Source organism: Salminus brasiliensis, chromosome 9 (genome assembly GCF_030463535.1).
Source record: "Salminus brasiliensis chromosome 9, fSalBra1.hap2, whole genome shotgun sequence".
NCBI classification, from domain to species: domain Eukaryota; kingdom Metazoa; phylum Chordata; class Actinopteri; order Characiformes; family Bryconidae; genus Salminus; species Salminus brasiliensis.
In genome coordinates, this window is record NC_132886.1 from 4,060,037 (window position 1) to 4,077,536 (window position 17,500).

The 17,500-nt window shown below is 44.6% G+C and overlaps 2 protein-coding genes across 3 annotated transcripts in view; one reads left to right on the forward strand and one right to left on the reverse strand.

The window, feature by feature from the left end:
• Positions 1–9,103, forward strand: part of LOC140562159 (uncharacterized) — a 12,096-nt gene extending 2,993 nt beyond the window's left edge. Inside the window, exons 7-16 of the mRNA XM_072687587.1 lie at positions 624–770; positions 992–1,144; positions 1,838–1,975; positions 2,268–2,450; positions 2,570–2,764; positions 3,244–3,365; positions 3,513–3,681; positions 6,516–6,679; positions 8,116–8,177; positions 8,838–9,103. Coding sequence (XP_072543688.1) covers positions 624–770; positions 992–1,144; positions 1,838–1,975; positions 2,268–2,450; positions 2,570–2,764; positions 3,244–3,365; positions 3,513–3,681; positions 6,516–6,679; positions 8,116–8,177; positions 8,838–9,022 — 1,518 coding nt within the window. The 3' untranslated portion in view covers positions 9,023–9,103. The remainder of the gene's footprint in view (positions 1–623; positions 771–991; positions 1,145–1,837; positions 1,976–2,267; positions 2,451–2,569; positions 2,765–3,243; positions 3,366–3,512; positions 3,682–6,515; positions 6,680–8,115; positions 8,178–8,837) is intronic.
• A 1,367-nt stretch (positions 9,104–10,470) lies between these two features.
• Positions 10,471–17,500, reverse strand: part of LOC140562830 (leucine-rich repeat-containing protein 14) — an 8,574-nt gene continuing 1,544 nt past the window's right edge. The window contains exons 2-5 of one of the 2 annotated variants that reach the window (XM_072688691.1): positions 15,289–15,590; positions 14,882–15,173; positions 13,627–14,180; positions 10,471–13,384 (exon numbers count right to left, since the gene is read on the reverse strand). In XM_072688691.1, the coding sequence (XP_072544792.1) occupies positions 12,805–13,384; positions 13,627–14,180; positions 14,882–15,173; positions 15,289–15,566 (1,704 nt within the window). In that variant the 5' untranslated portion in view covers positions 15,567–15,590 and the 3' untranslated portion in view covers positions 10,471–12,804. Of the gene's footprint in view, positions 13,385–13,626; positions 14,181–14,881; positions 15,174–15,288; positions 15,758–17,500 lie in introns of those variants that run through there. The other variant, XM_072688690.1, reaches the window with a different exon arrangement.

A 17,500-nucleotide genomic window follows, 5' to 3' on the forward strand; every position in this document is an offset into this window, starting at 1 on the left:
TATTTGTAATTCTTTATTATATTATTATTTGTATTTTTTAAATATGATATTATTATTTGTAATTCTTTATTATATTATTATTTGTAAGACTTTATTATATTATATTATTAGTAGTATTTTTTAAATATGATATTATTATTTGTAATTCTTTATTATAGTATTATTTGTAAGACTTTATTATATTATATTATTATTAGTATTTTTTAAATATGATATTATTATTTGTAATTCTTTATTATATTATTATTAGCATTTTTTTAATATGATATTATTATTTATAATTCTTTATTATATTTTTATTTGTAAGACTTTATTACATGATATTATTATTTGTCATTCTTTATTATATTATATTTTTATTTGTAAGACTTTATTACATGATATTATTATTTGTAATTCTTTATTATATTATATTTTTATTTGTAATACTTTATTATATTTGTGTGTGTGTGTGTGTGTGTTACTAATGATAATATTTCTATGCTGACTGCCCTGACAGAATCTAAATGACTGCTGAATGAGTGAATCCTGCTGATGTAGGGATATATAGAATGAAAGTGTACGAAAGACATTAGTTACTAAAGTGTTTGTGTGTGTATGTGTGTGTTTGTGTGTGTATGTAGATACCAGATGATGACCCCTTTGACCTGCACGCTGCTCTGTTTCCCATAAAACCACCCGAACAACATCCTCTGACCCCACCAACTCTCAGAGAAGGCTTCTTCCCTAACCGCAGTCTGGTCAAGAAACTGGACGAGACACACGCCCAGGTTACACACAAGCAATTATTTATTTATTTGTTTGTTTTAATGGATTAATTAAATTTAATTTAATTCAAATGTTTCATATACGATAGACGTGAAGCACTTTCACATATAAATATATATGATAAATGTAGAAATGTATAAATACTGCAGCGATAAGGGCAGATGGCCATCATGGCTCTATTACAAATAGGCTTTGCTGTCTAATCTTAACGGGACTCCTGCAGGAAAACAGACTGGACCCCCGTCCCCAAGCCCCTCCAGGTTTCATCCCCAACTCCGTGCTAGTTGGGCAGCTGTGGCCAGGTGTGATGGTGGAGAATGCTGTGCCTACCAAACCATGGAAGCCACGGGATGACCTCGGCCACAAGACCGAGGAGGTGAGATCTGGAGGCGTCAGGTGAAACCCTTCCAGAAACCCCTCTCAGTGAAAGCATTCAGACCATTGTCTAGTCCCTGTAGAGAAGTACTGCCAATAGAATAGGACTATCTGGAGCAGATCAGTAGGAGCCTATTGGCACCATGCTACCTAACTGCCAGGCGTGGGCTAGTAGAGGGGTATAAAGCCCCCCAGCATTGAGCTGTGGAGCAGTGGAGGAACTGTGTTCTCTGGAATGATGGAAAGATGGATCGTCCATCCAATACTTTTGGGATGAGGTGGGGGTGGTGATCATCCAACATCCTGACCTCACTAACACTCTTGTGCAATCAAATCCTCACAGCAATGCTCCTCCAGAATGTAGTGGAAAGCCTTCTTCTCTGGACAGTAGAGACAGTTACTCCAACAAAAGCAGGATCAGCTCTTTTAATACCTTTCAGAAGAAAGAATGAATGAGTAGGTGTCCCAATACTTTTGTCCATTTACTGTATACATAAATGTTATAGTTCAACTGGACCTGGACCTGGTAATGGTAGCATTGTGCAAACGGCATGCTACATCATCAGTGCATGTCATAGCAGTGAGTCAGTCATGTGATCAGGTCAAGCTCAAGGCCTGCAGTTAGCACCATGCTAAACAGTGTACATAAGCTTCCATTGCTTTCTGAAAATCCCAGTTTATCTGTGTCGGACAGAATCAGACGGAGGAGGAGCAGTTCTGCGTCTTTGAGGAAGTGAAGGAGTTTGATATGGGCTCTCCTGTCCACACTGTGGAGACCCCCCCAAGCCCACCCCCGCCGCCCCCAAAGGAGAAGATCAAATACGTACCGAAGGTGTGTGTGTCAAACAAGCATGTGTGTGTTTGGGTTTTTGCATCCCCAATAAGTCCCTGTTAAAGCAGCAGTATGTGAGAATGGGGGTCCCCCTACAGTCAAGAGGTGGAGTTCGGTCCTGGAGGTCCTATTCTAGAGGTCCACTTTACCTCAATAACGGTCCTGGAGGCCGAATGGCCAGCACAGGTCCATAGTTCAGTGTCTGGATACTTTTGGACACCTTATTTTGATCTATATTTTTAATGACTATAAAACCTTTCTCTCTTCTTTTTTTCTATTTCTCCTCTCTCAGCCACTAAAGCCCCTTCCTCCCATTAAACGGACCCCGCCCCCACCAACACCAACACCAACACCCCCATCTCCACCGAAACCAGCCACGCCTCCAGCACACCGCACCCCTTCACCACAGCTGCCCCTCTTCCTGCAGCAGTTTCTGGAGGAGCCGTGGTTCCACAGTATGTACCCTGACCTGAGGGTAAGTTTCCCAGTATACCCACAGTCCCCCACACACACCCAGGCCAAACATACCAGTAATGTTTAACACACAGAATATTGTGTTTATGCAAATGTGTGTGTGTGTGTGTGTGTTTGCAGTGTATTCCCGGGTCTCTGAGCCCGGCCGAGTTCTGTGGTCAGTTGCTGGACCTTCTGAAGAGCTGCAGCGTGGATCAGAAGCTGTGTGTGCTCAGGGCCATCATCACCCTGCACAGAGAAACCCCGCAGAAAAACACACCCCTCATCACACACGGCCTGCTGACCTCACTACACACCTGTCTGCACAAGGACATGGTACACACACACACACACACACAAACACACACTTAGAGTACTGCCAATAGAATAGGACTCTCCGGAGCAGATAAACATCGTGAACCTATCGGCACCATGCTGCCTAATAATGCCAGGGGTGGGCTAGAGAGAGGGGTGTAAAGCCCCCCAGTATTGAGGAGCTGTGGAGCAGTGGAAGAACTGTGTTCTCCATCCAGTACTTTTGGGATGAGTTGGGGAGTTGGGGATAATGAGGTGGAGTGGTGATCATCATCATCATCATCATCCGGATCATCATCCAACATCTGGACCTCACTAACGCACCTGTTGCTGAAACAATCAAATCCTCACAGCAATGTTCCTAGCCTTAGTAGAGACAGGTACTATATCAACTCTTGATTTAAGAAGAAACGATGAATGAGCAGGTGTCCCAATACTTTTGTCCAAATAGTGTATGTTTGATATTTCTTGTATGTGTGTGTGTGTGTGTGTGTGTGTAGTCAGATGAGGAGGTGCGGTTTGTGGAGGAGCTGTTGAAGTTCTTGGTGTGTGTGAATCCTCACAGCTATGAGCTCACTGTGGAGCTGCTCAGCCTGCTGGCAGACCAAGACCTGAGACTGCAGTAAGAAACACACACACACACACACACACACACACACACACACACACACACAAGAATTAGACGTTTTGAGCACCACAAAAAATTAATTAATTAATTGATTGATTGATTGGCTGTATATATATATATATAAACACACTCTCTCTGCAGGGGTCAGGCTGTGTGCATGCTGCAGGTTCTGGGAGTGGACGATGCTCAGCAGTGGCTTCCTCCCCAGCTGGAGTCGTGGGACTCTGAGGCTCGAAAGCGGCCGAACCCTCAGGACTCGCTGCGGGAGACGGCCAGCCAGTGGCTCAACAGCTGGACTGACCAGTACAAGGTGAGAAAACCTTGTGAGTTTGGCACAAGTAGAGAAAGGGTGAAGGGCCTTGCTCAAGGGCCCAACAGGGTATCGAACCCACAACCACCACAGCCTGGAGCCCTTACGGCTGAGGCACCACTGCCCCCTCGTGGTTACAGCTCTGGGTCATTAACCACAGGGTTGCTGGTTCTAAGCTGCCACTGTTGAGGCCTGAGGGTGCTTCAGCACGGCTGAGCCTGAGCTCTGCTCGCACAGGTGAAAATGACAATCAGGCGCCTTCATCTTCGGTTCATTTGTTTATTAAAATCATCTGTAGTACTGTTTCCTCCTGTGTGAGTGTGTGTGTGTATGTGAGTGTGTGTGTGTGTGTGTGTGAGTGTTACAGTAGACTAATAGTGCAAGCCTGGAACAAACAGGAAACACCAGCTAACTGACTTTCCCTCACCCTGGTGCAAGAAATAAAAGGGAAATGAAGATGAAGATCCCTGGAAAATCAAAAGCTGGAAGCTGAAACGAGAAAGAGGCTCTTCTTTTGAGGATTGGTTCCTTTCAGAGGTTCTTCCCTGTGTTCCTGGAGAGGCTCTTCTTTTGAGGATTGGTTCCTTTCAGAGGTTCTTATTATGTTCTTGGAGAGGCTCTTCTTTTAAGGATTGGTTCCTTTCAGAGGTTCTTCCCTGTGTTCCTGGAGAGGCTCTTCTGTTGAGGATTGGTTCCTTTCAGAGGTTCTTCCCTGTGTTCCTGGAGAGGCCCTTCTTTTGAGGATTGGTTCCTTTCAGAGGTTCTTCCCTGTGTTCCTGGAGAGGCCCTTCTTTTGAGGATTGTTTCCTTTCAGAGGTTCTTATTATGTTCTTGGAGAGGCTCTTCTTTTAAGGATTGGTTCCTTTCAGGGGTTCTTTTTATGTTCTTGGAGAGGCTCTTCTTTTAAGGATTGGTTCCTTTCAGAGGTTCTTATTATGTTCTTGGAGAGGCTCTTCTTTTAAGGATTGGTTCCTTTCAGAGGTTCTTCCCTGTGTTCCTGGAGAGGCTCTTCTGTTGAGGATTGGTTCCTTTCAGAGGTTCTTCCCTGTGTTCCTGGAGAGGCCCTTCTTTTGAGGATTGGTTCCTTTCAGAGGTTCTTCCCTGTGTTCCTGGAGAGGCCCTTCTTTTGAGGATTGTTTCCTTTCAGAGGTTCTTATTATGTTCTTGGAGAGGCTCTTCTTTTAAGGATTGGTTCCTTTCAGGGGTTCTTTTTATGTTCTTGGAGAGGCTCTTCTTTTGAGGATTGGTTTCTTTCAGAGGTTCTTCCCCGTGTTCCTGGAGAGGCTCTTCGTTTAAGGATTGGTTCCTTTCAGTGGTTCTTATTATGTTCCTGGAGAGGCTCTTCGTTTAAGGATTGGTTCCTTTCAGGGCTTCTTTTTATGTTCTTGGAGAGGCTCTTCTTTTGAGGATTGGTTCCTTTCAGAGGTTCTTCCCTGTGTTCCTGGAGAGGCTCTTCGTTTAAGGATTGGTTCCTTTCAGATGTTCTTCCCCGTGTTCCTGGAGAGGCTCTTCGTTTAAGGATTGGTTCCTTTCAGGGGTTCTTTTTATGTTCTTGGAGAGGCTCTTCTTTTGAGGATTGGTTCCTTTCAGAGGTTCTTCCCTGTGTTCCTAGAGAGGCTCTTCTTTTGAGGATTGGTTCCTTTCAGAGGTTCTTCCCTGTGTTCCTAGAGAGGCTCTTCTTTTGAGGATTGGTTCCTTTCAGAGGTTCTTCCCCATGTTCTTGGAGAGGCTCTTCTTTTGAGAATTGGTTCCTTTCAGAGGTTCTTCCCCATGTTCTTGGAGAGGCTCTTCTTTTGAGAATTGGTTCCTTTCAGAGGTTCTTCCCCATGTTCTTGGAGAATTTCTTATTTGGATCAATGGTTCCGTTCAGTGGTTCTTCCTTGTGCTTGTATGGAGTTTCTCATTGTAGTCTTTTTAAATTTTGGTTCCTTTCAGAGTTTCTTCCCAGTGTTCTTGGAGAAGCTCTACCTTAATAGGTTCCTTTCAGGGGTTCTTTCTTATGTTCTTGGAAAGGTTCTTCTTTCAAGTCTTGTTTTCTTTCTGAGGTTCTTTCCCATGCTCTTGAAGAGGTTCTTCTTTTGTACATTTGTTCCTTTCAGTGGTTCTTCCCAATGTTCTTGGAGAATTCCTCCTTTTAAGTCTTGGTTCTCTGTGGTTCTTGCTTGTTCTCCTAGGGAGTTTTTCATTTGAGTATTTTTGAGTCTTGGTTTCTTTCAGAGGTTCTTCCACATGCTTTTGGAGAGGTTCTTCTTTTGAGTCTTTCCCTTTCTGAGGTTGTTCCTTATGTCCTTGGCAAATTCCTCATTTTGAATCTTGATGCTTCTCAGTGGCCCTTCCCTGAGCTTTTAGGGAGTTTCTCATTGGAGTCCTTTTGAGTCGGTGGTTCTCTGTGGTTCTCCCTTTTGCTCCTGGGGAGGTTCTCCTTTGAACTTTGGTTCCTCTGCACCTACACCATCTGTTTTTACCAGAACTGATCATATTCTACTGCCAGCAGACGGGAACTGAAACCGCCGCTACCTCTCGCTCGTTATTCTGTGGTCAGGATCCGACTGCTAAAGCTGCCAAAACTCTTAGTTAGATTTGCATTGCAAGCCTGCGAGATACAGGCAGCACCGCGCCGCCGGCCTTCCCTCAGCAGGGTCGAAGAAATGATAGAGGACAAATCGAAGACAAGCAGGAGGCTGGAGGTTCTCCTGACAGAAACACGAACAAACCATCACTGATGGAAGCGTCTATCATCACCTCTCCAAAAAGCTACATAGCTACATAGTGTGTATACTACTGTTCCACATCCAGTACCTGTGTGTGTGTGTGTGTGTGTGTGTGTTTCCCAGGTGCACAAGCGGCTTCCTCAAAGCTCCAGAGGCAAGAGTGTGGTCTCACCTGCAGAGGTCCTGCGCTATTACTGCTGGCTGCAGAGGGAGGGGCAGGTGCAACCTAAAAAAACCCTGCCAGAGGGCAGGAGAGACACGGTGCTGCTGGACCCGCAGGCATACAGGTGCGTACACACTGCACACACACCTCACGGACAGAAATCCCACGGTCACTGTCCCTCTCTGCCCAAATTACGTCCATCCGTCCATCAGGCAAGACACGTTTGGTGTTTGGTAGATCCATGAGACTCGTCTGAGGTTCCTCTCAGAGGCTGGTCCTCATGTTTCCAGGGAGGTTCTCCTTTTTTCAAGTCCTTCTGCTTCATGCTCTTTGAGTGTTGGTTCCCCTCACCGTTTCCTCATGATCTTCTTTCGAGGTGAAGGTCCTTCTTATGCTGTTAGTGTTTCTCATTTGAGTTATGTCTCCTCTCTGTGGTTCTTCTTCATTTTTCTCAGAAGGTTTTTGCCTTTTGAGCCTTGGTTCCTTGCAGTGGTTCTGTTTCATGTTCTTGGAAAGTTTCTCCTTTTGAGTTACGTTTTTTCTTAGCGGCGGTTCTCCTCTTGGTGGGTTCTCTTTTTGTGCCTTGGCTTCTCTCAGTGGTTCTTCTTTTTATTAGAGTTTCCACTTTTGAGTCTTGGTTCCTTTCAAAGGTTCTTCATTTTTATAGTTTCTCATTCTCATCTTGATTCTTCTCAGAGGTTCTTTCTCATGCCTTTAGAAAGATTCTTCTTTGGAGTATCAGTTCTTCTCAATGATTATTCGCCATGTTCTTAGAGAGGTTCTCCCTTTCAGTTTTGGTTCCCCTCACTGGTTCCTCATTATAGAGAGTTTCTCCTTTTGAGTCGAAGGTTCCTTCTTATGCTGTTAGTGTTTCTTTTTTTGAAGTCTTGGTTTCTTTCAGGGTTTTTTCTCATGTTCTTGGAGAGGTTCTCATTTGAGTTTCGTCTCCTCTCTGTGGTTCTTCTTCATTTTATTTTTAGAAGGTTTTTGCCTTTTGAGTCTTGGTTCCTTTCAATGGTTCCTCATGTTTAAAGTTCCTACTTTCAAGTCTTGGTTCCTCTCAGTGATTCCTCCTCATGTTCTTAGAGAGTTTATTCCTTTGAGCCTTTTATTGGTTCCTCATTTTAAGTGGTTTCTTATTGAGTCTTGATTCTTCTCAGAGGTTCTTCCTCATGTGTTTAGAAAGGTTCTTCTTTGGAGTATTGGTTCCTTTCAATGATTCTTCACCATGTTTTTAGAGATGTTTTCCCTTTCAGTTTTGGTTCCTCATTTTTTATAGTTTCTCCTTTTGAATCACGATTCTTTTCTGAGGTTCTACTTCATGGTTTTAAGAAGGGAATCTTTTGAGCATTGGTTCCCCTCCCCAATCCCCTTCCTCGTTATCTTAGAGAGTTTCTCCTTTTTACGCCCTAAGTGTTGTGTGTAATGGCAGTTTGCCGAATCGGCTGCCACAAGAGACTACGTCTTACTCCTGTGATATCTTCTATCAGACTCCTACGACCTACATCACAACTCTCTGGTTATGGATTTAAGCTAAACTCTTACAACTGGCTCTTTCAGGTGGAGGGCGGTGCAGCGCCTGGGAGAGACATACAGCATGTCCCGGAAACGGGAACCACAAAGTGAGTCTTATTCATGCTTCTGTCGGGATTCTGAAAAATCACTGTTTCCATTAAGTCTTAGCAGTCAAAGTTACACACTATATGCTCAAAAGTTTGTGGACACCCCTTCTAATGAATGCATTTAGCTACTTTAAATTGCACCCATTGCTGATACAGATGTGCAAATGCACAATTATACACACACAGACAGCTTGTCTTGTCCCTGTAGAGAAGTACTGCCAAAAGAATAGGACACTCTGTAGCAGCAGATAAACATCATGAATCTATTGGCACCATGCTGCTGCCTAATGCCAGGCGTGGGCTAGTAGAGGGGTATAAAGCCCCCCAGCAGCATTGAGCTGTGGAGCAGTGGGAGAACTGTGTTCTCTGGAATGATGGATGATGGAGCTCCATCCAATACTTTTGAGATGCGTTGGGGCGTTGGGGATGATGCTCATGTTGCTAAATACAATCAAATCCTCACAGCAATGCTCCTCCACAATCTAGTAGAAAGCCTTCCTCCCTGGACAGTAGAGATGGTTACTCCCACAAAAGCAGGATCAGCTCTTAAACAATGAATGAGCAGGTGTCCCAATACTTTTGTCCATATAGTATAGTATATTTGCTTTGGTTTAAAACTAACTGCAAACTAACCCGGAGTCTCTTTACTGCTCTCCTCAGGGCTTTGGTTGCCACCTCTTCCATCCAGGCCTCTGTTGATGGGTTTCACTCGTGTACTTCATCTTCCTCTTCCTCAGATCACCCTTTCTCCATACCCTTTCTCTCTGGACTCCCACTGCCTGAAGCAACGTTCACCCCAACGCTACTTCCTAATAGAGCGCTCCTACGTCAGCTACTACAGATAAACACTCCCACAGAACAAGACCTTCAGACCTACACTCTAGTCTTCTAATCATCCAGCTAACCTTTACTGCAGTAACCCCAGTGTTCCCCAGTGGACCTTTAATGATCCAGGAGGCCCTAAAGGGCCTTCCGGTTTGTACTCTGACCTTTATTAAAGATTAAAGATTAAAAAGTGAAAAAGTGGTCTCTCCTCAATGTGTGTCGTTCCATTCACATCATGGAAAGAGCTGAAACGGAAGATCAGGTAGAAGATCAAAGAGAAATGAATGCCGATCTTGAGAAATTGCCACTACACAATTTGGACTAAAGTATTTGGACACCTGCTCATTCATTCATTGTTCCTTCAGAAATCAAGGCAATTAAAATAGTTGATCCTGCTTTTGTTGGAGTAAATGTCTCTACTGTCCAGAGAAGAAGTTGTTGAAGACTTTGTACTAGATTTTGGAGGAGCATTGCTGTGAGGATTTGACTGCATTCAGCAACAAGAGGGCAAGTAAGGTCAGGATGTTGGATGATGATGATGATCACCACCCCACCTTATCCTCATCCCACTCCATCCAATCCAATCATTCCAGAGAACACAGCTCCTCCACTGCTCCACAGCTCAGTGCTGGGGGGCTTTATACCCCTCTAGCCCACACTTGGACTGGCATAAGGCAGCATGGTGCCAATAGGTTCATGTTTGTCTATCTGCAGTCTATCTAAGTCCCAATATTACTCTACAATGACTAAACAAGCTGTGTCAGCAATGTGTGCAACTTAAAAGTAGCTAAATTTATTTATTAGAAGGGGTGTCTACAAACATTTGGACATGTAGTGTATTTGGCTCTATAGTCAAAATGCAGATCTCACTCCAGGATGGTTTGTGGTCCATAAACATCTGTGGTCTCCAACCGTCCTCCTGGAGAGCGACCGTCCTGCGGGCTTTAGCTCCAGCCCAAATCTAACAGTCCATTCAGGTAATCGAGAACATCAAGGCAGGGAAGGGTTCCAGTAGGGTTGGATATATATATTTCTAATTAGACCCCATTTGGGGGTTAGACCCCATAGACCCAATCCCTGTTCATATGAACCCCCCCCCCAAAAAAAAACTAGGCAGGTAAAGACTAGCCTGACTGGCTTCACAACAGACATCTGTGGCATCCTCCCAACATCCCACCAGGAGTGATGTGAGGAGGACGTGCCATCAACCCACCCCTCAGAGAGCTAGGGCAATTGTGCTCCCTCTGACTCCGGCTGCTGATGGCAAGCAGCAGGACCCTGGATTCAGCTAATGGTGGCAGTGTCTTAATCCTCTGGACCACTCGTAGCCCCCCTCACTCATCCATCTCTATTAAAAACATGTTTCTTTATGGGAAAGTGACTGTTCTATGGCATCGAGTCCAGTCTTCAGGGTCATCTCTCAGGTTAATGACCACAGGACACGTGTTCTTCTCTGAAACACTGTGGCTTATGTTTATTGGAATGCACGAATACAGAGGACAGCTTATGGCAATGAAAGCACCCGTCGTCCTGCTACATGCTATGCGGTTTCAGAGAGAGGGTGGCTTGATTGTACAGCAAGACAAACTGCACAGAGGCATGTTCTGAGAAGGCTTTGGCAATGTGGGCACCTGTACAGCAGACCTGAGGCGAGATCTGCTGCCAGGTAGGTGCATCCCTTTATTAGCTGCATTCGGGCCCTGAGGCCTTGGCTTACTAGCCGGTTAGTAGAGGGGACCAGAGTCCTTCAGAGTCCCTAGAATGAAATCATCACATTGTTTAGACACTGTTTGACTGTATTTTCAGCTTGAAATGTGTCCTCATGGTGGAGGGATACATGCAGGGTGTTGGGCAGCAAAATAGTCCCCAAAGAAAACCTATATTTTCAGATTTGCCACTATTTTACATAGTATAGTACCTAAACTGCCTATATTTGGGTCTGGTTCCTTTCACCACCACGGTCAAGAAATCTGGGGTGGTCAATTCCTCTATAATAACCTACCCTTTCACACCATCCCCCACTCTGAATGCCTCTGTTTAACATCCCAGCCATTGAATTATGCAGACTTTTCAATATTTTGGAAGCAAGTAGTCCCCTTGAATATGAAGCCTACAGTGACCGCTGTGAATTATTCAGTAACTGCTATAAATGATGAAGTCATGTGAATTGAGACCCATGAAAGGTTTAAGGAGTTACATTATAGGGTACATTATAAAACAGACAACAGACTGTGGATTATTGTTTAATTTGTTTGAGTACTGCTTTACTTGGATGGTCCTTTGTAGATGATCACCTGACATTCAACTGAATATGTTCTGAATGTAACCCGGACCTTAACCCTAACCCTAACCGTACCCTTAAATCAACCCTAAATCAACCCTAAATAGTAACCCCAACACTGCACTTACCCTAAAATCAGCCCTAAATAGTAACCCTAAATCAACCCTAAATCAATCCTAAATAGTAACCCCAACACTGCACTTACCCTAAAATCAGCCCTAAATAGTAACCCTAAATCAACCCTAAATCAACCCTAAATAGTAACCCCAACACTGCCCTTACCCTAAAATCAGCCCTAAATAGTAACCCTAACCATACCCTTAAATCAACCCTAAATAGTAACCCTAACCAAACCCTTAAATCAGCCCTAAGTAGTAACCCTAACCTTACCCTTAATCAACACAAAATAGTAACCCTTACCCTAAATAGTAACCCTAACACTACCCTTATCCTTAAATCAACCCTAAATAGTAACCCTATCCTTAGCATTACCCTTAAATCAACCCGAAACAGTAACCCCAACACTACCCTTACCCTTAAATCCACTCTAAATAGTAACCCTAACCGTACTCTTAAAACCCTAAATAGTAACCCCAATACTACCCTTACCCTTAAATCAACCCTAACCCTAAATCAACCCTAAATAGTAACCCTAACACTACCCTTAAATCCACCCTAAATAGTAACCCTAACCGTACCCTTAAATCAGCCCTAAATAGTAACCCTAACCCTTAAATCAGCCCTAAATAGTAACCCTAACCCTAAATCAACCCTAAATAGTAACCCTAAGCTTAACCCTAATGCTAACCTTACCCTTAAATCAGCCCTAAATAGGGTTAGAGTTAGGGTTAGAGTCAGTAGACAGTCCTTTACATTCAGCTTAGAGGAATCTACAATGGACTATCCAGGTACAGTGATACCCAAGACGTTCCCAAAATTAGCTGAATGCATTCAAAAGTATCTAATTATTGGCTAATATCAGCCAACTGACAAACACTGACAAACACACCTGATAAAACTGTATTTTTCCCAAAAAGAAAAATAAGAGAGAAATTGGACTGTCTTAACTGTCTAAAGGTGGCTTTCCGCTGGATTTTGGAAGAGCACTGCTGTGAGGATTTGATTGCATTCAGCGACAAGAAAAGTAGTGAGGTCAGAATGTTGGATGATCACCAGCCCAACTCCTCCCTGAAGTATTGGATGGAGCTCTAGCCATCATTCCAGAGAACACAGCTCCACAGCTTAATGCAACTTAAAATGGCTAAATGCATTTATTATAAGGGGTGTCCACAAACATTTGGACATATAGTGGAAATGATGCCTGTATTTGTAATCAAGTCCTAAATTGAGGAAAGGGCTTGATGAGATAAATTCAGTGTGTTAAGGTAAATATGTAGGCTGGGTTGGACTATGATATTAGAGCAAATAATAATAATAATAATAATAATAATAATAATAATAATAATATTAATAATATTAATAAAATGCAGAAAAATAACAGTGAGCTCCGGGATGGCCACACTAGTCCTCCACCGCCAGGTCGGTGCTATATTTAAGTAAATCCGAGGTCATCAGAAGGTCATGCTGGCGACCTTTTGCCAGTAGAACCTCCTCCAGCTGCGTCACTGTCAAACTGCTGACCTCTGACCCCTCCATCAGTGGCCAGTCCAGCAGCTGGGCACTGGAGGGTAGCGGGGGCAGCCCAGGCTCATACTCCTCCAGCGGTGAGGGGTACAGAAGCAGGCGCAGAGAGGGAATCCCCACGGCCGTCCAGGCTAATGACACCAGGCCTGTCCGGGTCAGGGGGTTCAGGGCGAGCCTGAGGGTCCGCAGGGTCCTGCAGCGTGACAGAGAGGGCAGCAGCGCCCCCAGAAGGCTGTCAGAGAGACCACAGCCACACAGAGAGAGCTGGGCCAGGCAGGGTTCAGCCTGAGACAAGAGGCGCCGGAGCGACGGGACGGAGGAGACGTCCAGCCTGTTCTCACTCAGGTCCAGCTCTCTGAGGGACGAGGCGTGCGGGCTGCAGGAGAGGTACGCCAGGTCGGCAGGAGTTAAACTGAGGTATGGCAGCTCTAGCACCTCCAGAGGCTGAGAGAGGGAACTGCAGAGAGACAGAATTGGGAGTTTCACAGCTGGACAAAAGTTTGTGGACAAAGGATATCAATATGGAAATTTATTCCGCTTTGCTGCAGCAACAGCCTCTACTTTTCTATCAAGTATTTATGCTAAATTGAAACACTGCTGTGAGGAATTTGATTGCATTCAGCCACATATGAGCATCGGTGAGGTCATGTACTGATGTTGGAGGATTGTAATAATTACACAATACTAATAATACAGTACCTGAGCAGCAGGCGCAGGTGTCCCGGCAGCCTCAGTGCAGTCAGGCTGAGCCTGCGAAGTCTCTTCAGAGCTCCAAGTCCACTGAACATCTCCTGCAGTGCCCCCTGTTGGCTTGGCTGAGTGCGCTGGAGGTCCAGGTTACAGTAATGCAGTCTGAGCGAGTGGAGCAGAGGGAACGGCTCTAGCAGAGGCAGCAGCAGGGCCAGGCCAGGCACGCCCAGGCTGGAGTAGCGGATATCCAGTCCTAGGAGGCCATCTTTGGGCAGAAGTTCTAGCAGGGAGGCCACAGAAGGCGCTGGAAGCTCTTCGACCCGCAGGTATCGGCAGTAAAGCCGCAGAGGGCCAGGCAGGCTCAGAGCCCCTCGGACCCTCTCCCACGAGCGGGCGTTGATGAACAGGTCGGCTCGGACGCGGACCACCACCGACTGGTTCCAGTCTGGGCTGGAGGTGCTGGGGCTGTTCTGCTGGGGTTCATTTCTTCTCTGAAGCTCCATCCTCCTCCTCACACCCCGGACGGTCTCCTCCTCTGGTCGCACTCTTGCCTGAACCATACTCTGAAAAGTCAACAGGCTTGTTGTGAATATTATGCAATATTAATAATAATAATAATAATAATAATAATAATAGAGGAAATGTCTAATAAATGAAAAACCCATTGCTGACAAAGATGTGCAAATGCACACACACACACACACACACACACACACACACACACACACACACACACACACACACACACACACACAGCTTGTCTGGTCCCTGTAGAGAAGAAGCCAATAGGACTCTCTGGAGCAGATCAACATGACCCTATTGGCTCCATGCTGCCTAATAATGCCAGGCGTGGGCTAGAGGGGTATAAAGCCCCCCAGCATTGAGCTGTGGAGCTGTGGAGGAACAGTGTTCTCTGGAATGATGGATGGTGGAGCTCCATCCAGTACTTTTGGGCAGAGGTGGTTAAGCTGAGGATGATGAGGTTGGGTGTGGATCATCATCCATCATTCCTGACCTCACTGATATTCTTGTTGAGGAATGCAATCAAATCCTCACAGCAATGCTCCTCCAAAATCTAGTAGAAAGCCATCTTCCCTGGACAGTAGAGACAGTTACTCCAAGGACCTTCGAGGACCTTTAGACTCTTCAGACACAGAAAATAGAGGATCTTCTGGGGGTTCCTCAGGACCACCTTGAACCACACCCCCCCAATAACAGCTATAATAAGAATCAGACTGATCGAGAACCCCGCCCCCTCTCTCACCTCCTCTCCTCCGTTACTCCTGCACTCCATCTTCCCTGCGTCTTCCCCCTCCGTCCCTCCTCTCCTGCTCTCCAGGCCTCGGTCTCGTTTAACCGCACTGTCTCTCTCTCTCTCCATCTGCAGCCCTCTCTTCCTCTCTCGCTCGCAGTCTCGGTGCCCCCTTGAGGCGGCGGCTCGTGCCTGCAGCAGCGTGGAGCACAGAGCCACGGTGAGAGACCACCCACCCATCGAGTCCTCCAAGCGACCCTCGTCACACTGCAGACCACACAGATCCAGCACCTGCAGACGGCACCTGAGAGAGAGAGAGGGCAAGGTCAGCCAGGGTTCCTCTGGAGAGAGAACCTGAGGGAACAAGGCCTCGACATCCAGCCTGAGCTGAACGACACCAGGGACCCTGAAATTTGTACCTTTTGTCCGTTAAGCCCCTGACCACGGCCAGCAGCAGGGCCTGGATGCAGAGGCGGTTCGGAGGGGCCTGTCCGGACTTCCTCCGCCCCCCTATGCTCAGGGTCCGCTCCGGCCAGCGCTGGACCAGCTCCCCCACGGCCAGCGGACGGCAGTGAGCGAAAGCAGCTTCCAGAAGGGGGCGGTAGAGCTCGCGGGGCACACAGCTCAACCAAGAGGGCGAAGATCCGTGATCGCTCACCACCTCCCGGGCACACAGGCTGACCAGAGACGGGACCATGTCTGTAGCTGGCAGGGAAGGACGCTGGAAAACAGACACAGTGTGTGGGGGGGTGGTAACTAGTTGCAATCTAAGCAAAACGGGTTCTAGATAATGCTGATAAAGGGTTGTTTGACCCATAATTAAGGTTCTATACAGCTTTCCACTAGTCTGAAGAACCTAATAACCAGAACTCTCAGAATTTCTCCCGTTTAAGAAATTCTAATAAATATAGTAAAAAGAATAGAAATTTAAAAACTTAAATTTTATACATTTCTAATTTTCATTAATTAAGACCAATAACATTAAAATAATGACCAATTAAAAGCATAACAAGTACAAATCGAGATTACATTCCTTATTAGGCTCATGCTCCAAATACATGTCCTACAGGATACTGATACAGCACGGGTGGTTCTTTTATATATATGTAGATTATATAGTTAGTATATTTTATATTATATTAAAATGGAGAACAAATATTAATTTAAATAGAAATGCTCTGAAATGACTTACAAAAATGAAGAAAAAAAAAAAACATTGACTACCATTGAAAGGTAAGGTATTTTCCTGCTTATTATATATATATATATATATATATATACATATATACATACATATACACACATATAAGATAAGTGTATTGCAAAGTTTATTGCTTTTTTAATTCTTATTTATATTGTGTATATAGTGTAAATTATCTATGTTTTTGTAACTGAGTGTCTTGCTATCCCTTTCTGCTGTTACACTGGGAATTTCCCCACTGCGGGACTAATAAAGGACTCTTATCTTATCTTATCTACACACACCGGTTAACCGGCCCTGACTCTGTCTTACTGGTTTGTCTGTCTCGGTTTTGAGCTTATTAAAATCTTTTTTTAGGTTTATTTGAGATATTATAAAGCGTGATGATGAGGTGAAGGGTATATAATGAAGTCTATATATTGCAGGCAAATGCCTTCTTATCTATTTAGAGCATTTCTATTTAAATTCATATTTTTTCTTCTTTTTTAGACACAGTGACCTATTTATGCACCAGATTAAACAGATTAAAAGTTTATATATATAGATATATAGATATATATATAGATATATATATAGATATATGTATAAATTTATGATATTAAAGAATATCACCCATGCTGTATCAGTTCCCTGTAGGACATGTATATATTTGCCATTATTAAATATTTTAATGGTTGTTTAATGTATAAATAGTTAGTGTGTGACTCTGATTGGGGTGAAAAATGCTCAGATGTGGTATTACAAATCAATTTACCACCCTGTTATTTTTAAAAACGCTGATTTTCCATTTATGGTGGACTCCGATTGGCTGGTTTACGGCACTGTGACGGCTCACAGGAGCCACTTGGCATTGCACAGCACAGCACAGAATACAACGGCCCTCTGCGGACACTGGCCCAGGAAAAGCTGTGGTCAGGAGGCCTGGGTCCAGTAATAACCCGTATTCCCATAACTGGAAGAGTCTGGAGGTGATGAGCTGCTCTCCAGTATCAACACCACCCTATTCTCCGGAAGTCTCCCAGCTTTGGCTGGAGCTTTCTCTAGTGGGTGGGGTTTATGTAAATTATGGGGTGTGAGTCCAGACTGTGGTGTAACAGTTTTGGGGTTTTGGAATTGGCCTCTGTTCTGGTTCTGCTGGACGTTCTTCTGCAGTATTTGAGTTTCACGGTTTGTCACTGAACTTTATTAATTAATTTATAATTATTAAATAATTAATATCTAATAATTCTACATATCGTCATTTAGTCTGTAGCTCACTCCTCTCAGGTTGGAGCTTTAGTGTTTTCGACTAGTCCAACACACTTCAGGACCAGGTCCTCACTTCTGGAGCCCTAGGGTTTAGCCTAGGGCTGGGCGATGTGGTAAAAATACTGTATCACGATATTTAAAGCTTTTTTTTTTCGTGAAATACAATATTTATCACGATATAC